The sequence below is a fragment of the Octopus bimaculoides genome, unplaced genomic scaffold (assembly GCF_001194135.2).
Source record: "Octopus bimaculoides isolate UCB-OBI-ISO-001 unplaced genomic scaffold, ASM119413v2 Scaffold_199799, whole genome shotgun sequence".
Taxonomy (NCBI): Eukaryota; Metazoa; Mollusca; class Cephalopoda; order Octopoda; family Octopodidae; genus Octopus; species Octopus bimaculoides.
The window spans coordinates 9,412-13,026 of NW_026398154.1; the positions used below are offsets into that span (position 1 = coordinate 9,412).

The 3,615-nt window shown below is 38.7% G+C and overlaps 1 protein-coding gene across 1 annotated transcript in view; it reads right to left on the reverse strand.

Moving 5' to 3' along the window:
* The window catches only part of LOC106882277 (zinc finger CCCH domain-containing protein 7A), a 10,055-nt gene extending 6,779 nt beyond the window's left edge, over positions 1–3,276 (reverse strand). The window contains exon 1 of the mRNA XM_014932895.2: positions 3,103–3,276. Within this exon, the coding sequence (XP_014788381.2) occupies positions 3,103–3,276 (174 nt within the window). The remainder of the gene's footprint in view (positions 1–3,102) is intronic.
* Positions 3,277–3,615: the final 339 nt, after the last annotated feature.

Consider the following 3,615-nt stretch of genomic DNA (forward strand, 5'->3'; position numbering starts at 1 on the left):
GACAGGCAGGTTTCCTGAAGTTGGTATTGCAAACCATAAGATCGGTTGCATCACAGAACTCCAGCAGTCTGGTTCCCTCCTCGTTGCGGGAACCGAAGCCATAGCTTCCATGTATGCCATGGTAGCCTCCAGCACGACGTCCGACATGACCATTGAAGTCACCAGTCACAAAGAGAAGGTCCCTGTCCCTTGTCGACGAGGTAGTTTGCAAGAGGGTGTCATAGAATTGGTCCTTCAGACCATCCAGTAGCCCCGGTTGAGTGGCATAGGCTGAGATGACAGTAGCTAGCCTATGATGAAGCACTAGTCTAATCTTAAGTACTCTGTCACATACTCTAACTACCTCGATTAATAGAAAGTAAATATCATAAGATAATAAAATGACTACACGTGTTTCATAACCAAATTTTCAAATGGCACCTGTAACAGTGGAGCGCTAAGAGCACCGTCTGAGCGTGATCGTTGCCAGAGCAGCTGTCTGGCTTCCATGCCAGTGACACGTAAATAGCACCATTTGAGCGTGATCATTATCAGTGTCGCCTTACTGGCACTTGTGCCGGTGAAACATGAAAAGACATTCAAGCGAGTTCGTTGCCAGTACCGCTGGACTGGCTCCTGTGCAGGTGGCACATAAAATGCACCATTTTGAGCGTGGCCGTTGCTAGAACCACCTGACTGGCCTTTGTGCCAGCGGCACATAAAAGCACCCACTACACTCCTGGTGTGGTTGGCGTTAGAAAGGGCATCCAGCTGTAGAAACTCTGCCAAATCAGACTGGGGCCTGGTGTAGCCATCTGGTTCACCAGTCCTCAGTCAAATCGTCCAACCCATGCTAGCATAGAAGGCGGACGTTAAACGATGATGATGATGATGATATACATACATATACATATATATATACGTACATATATATACGTATACATACATACATGTATACATACATACATATGTGTACATACATATATGTTTACATAGATACATACATACATACATACACACACATATATATATATATATATATATATATATATATACATACACACATAAATGTTTTGAAGCACCCAGCCTTCTGTCGTCCAAGATCCCAGATGAACCTACGTTATGGCAAGAAACTCATATGATCTCAGCAATATCAAACTCTCTCATTCACTGAACACCAACGTGATGAGATTGGCTATGGACAAGGTGATGATATTGGTCGTGTCCCACTAAGGACACAACCTTACTGCTGAAATGCATAAAAGAAAAATATATATGTATGTATTTTGTGTTATGGCCGTGGTAAAAGCACCCAGTGCAGTTTATGGAGTGGTTGATATTAGGAAGGGTATCCAGTCATAGAAATCATGCCAGAACAAGCAACGGAGCCTGATTGCTGACCCTGGTCTTACTAGCTCCAGTTAAACCATTCAACCTATGCCAGTATGGAAAACAGAGTTTTGATGATGATGATGATGATATATATATATATATATATATATATATATATATATATATATATGTGTGTGTGTGTGTGTGTGTACATACATTCATACACACAGTAGCATTCAATCCACTCTGTATAGTCGTTGGCATTTGGAAGGGCATCCAGCTGTAAAAACCATGCCAAAATAGACACAGAAGTTTGGGATAGTCTTCTGCCTGGCCAGTTCCTGTCAAACCTTCAGGTCGAAGCCAACATGGAAGGCAGGCATTAAATGATGATGATGATGATGATGATATATATATATATATATAGGCGTAGGAGTGGCTGTGTGGTAAGTAGCTTGCCTACGAACCACATGGTCCCGGGTTCAGTCCCACTGTGTGGCACCTTGGGCAAGTGTCTTCTACTTTTGTTGCACTGTCCAACACATGCCAGCATAGAAAATAGACATTAAAACGACTTATTTCTTGAGTATAATTGAACAACACCTGATGTAACAAATGCAGCAGATGTTGGAGAATAAATGAATGATGGTATGAAAGACATAGTACAAACATGCTGAGAAAAAACTAGACATAAGAGAAATCAGATATAGAGTACAAAAAAAAAAGAAGATTGTGTTGGTATGGAAGTGTGAATTATATGGATCTGGACAGCTGTATAAAAAGTGCTGATCACTCAATATGGATGGAACTAGTGGAAGAAGACTCTAGAAGACATGAAATGAAGGCTGATCTCAGGACTTTGAACATCATGAAAGAGATGACTGGCAATACAGTTCTCAAACCCCATCCACCTTGGGGAAACTGATGCAGCATTATTTATAATGACTCCACACTTGGTGATAATATTCAAAAATCACCTCAGACAGTCCTGTGTGTTTTAGAGGGCTTAGAAACTGAGTCTTTCTAAACTATCAGCTCAGTCTCTATACCAATGTCACTATCTATGAAGCAGTCTGTGTTTCCAACCTCTTGTATGGGAACAAGGCATGGCCCACACATTATGACCCTAGAGGCTTTTAACATCCTATGTCTCCAGAAATTTTTTTCAGTCATCTGAAGAGATAAGATTACACACATAGGAATCTTCCATTGAACCACAGCAGCTGCATTAAATCCACTTAAATGGCTCAGAAATATAAAGTGCATGCCTGACTTGCATCTCTGCCATAGGATTGTTTATGAGCAGTTCTACCATGGCCAAGCTTGATTGAAAAAACAAACAAGTAGTTCAAAGACCAGCTGAAAACTACTTTGAATAGGAGTAACATCAACCTTTTAAAAGTGGAATTTATCTTTGTCCACAACTTAGTCTAGCTGTCTCACTATTGTAAGTATAGAGAAGACAGCACTATCAGATAGAAAATGGGTATATATACAATTACAAAAGGGCCATCCAACCAAAAATTTAGATGTCCACCTGTGGCTAAAACTGTGTATCAAGAATTGGTATGCTGTCATTTAAGGATCCACAAATGAAGAAGAGAGACATTACTGGATTCAATGGAAACCATAAACAAGCAACTCTAAGCATAATTCTGCTGATCTGCATCTATTTACATTACATTAGACAGAGCCATCTCATTTTATAAGGACACACACACGATAAATATGATTATTCAAGCTGTTAGCATTATGAGCATTAAAATTAAATATTAAATTTTAAATGTTTACCTTTTTCTTTTCTAATGTAACACTTTCTTTTCTTCCTTCTTCATCACTATCAGAATCTTTTAGCATTAAGCTTCTGAGTTGTGTAAATTGGAAAATATCTTTATTGTTGTACATGCCATTTAGGCTCATGATGTTGATTCTGCTTCCAATTCTGAAGAGTGAAAACAAATTCATTTATTTTAAAATAATATATAATTCTTTCCACTATAGGTGCAAGGCCTAACATTTTAATGGAGGAGACTAATCAATTACATCAATCTCAATGCTTAATTGCTACTAAATTCTATTGATCCTGAAAGGATGAAATGTGAAGTTGACCATGGCAACATTTGAACTCAACATAAACCCAGATGAAATGTCACTAACCACTTTGTCCAGCATTCTAATGATTCTGCCAGCTTGCTGCCTTAAGACAATATGTAATATAATGCTACATTTTTTATTGAGAATACACTGTTTTCTAATTAGTTTTCAAATAATAAAGATTTGGATGAGGCTTAATAAGATTATGTC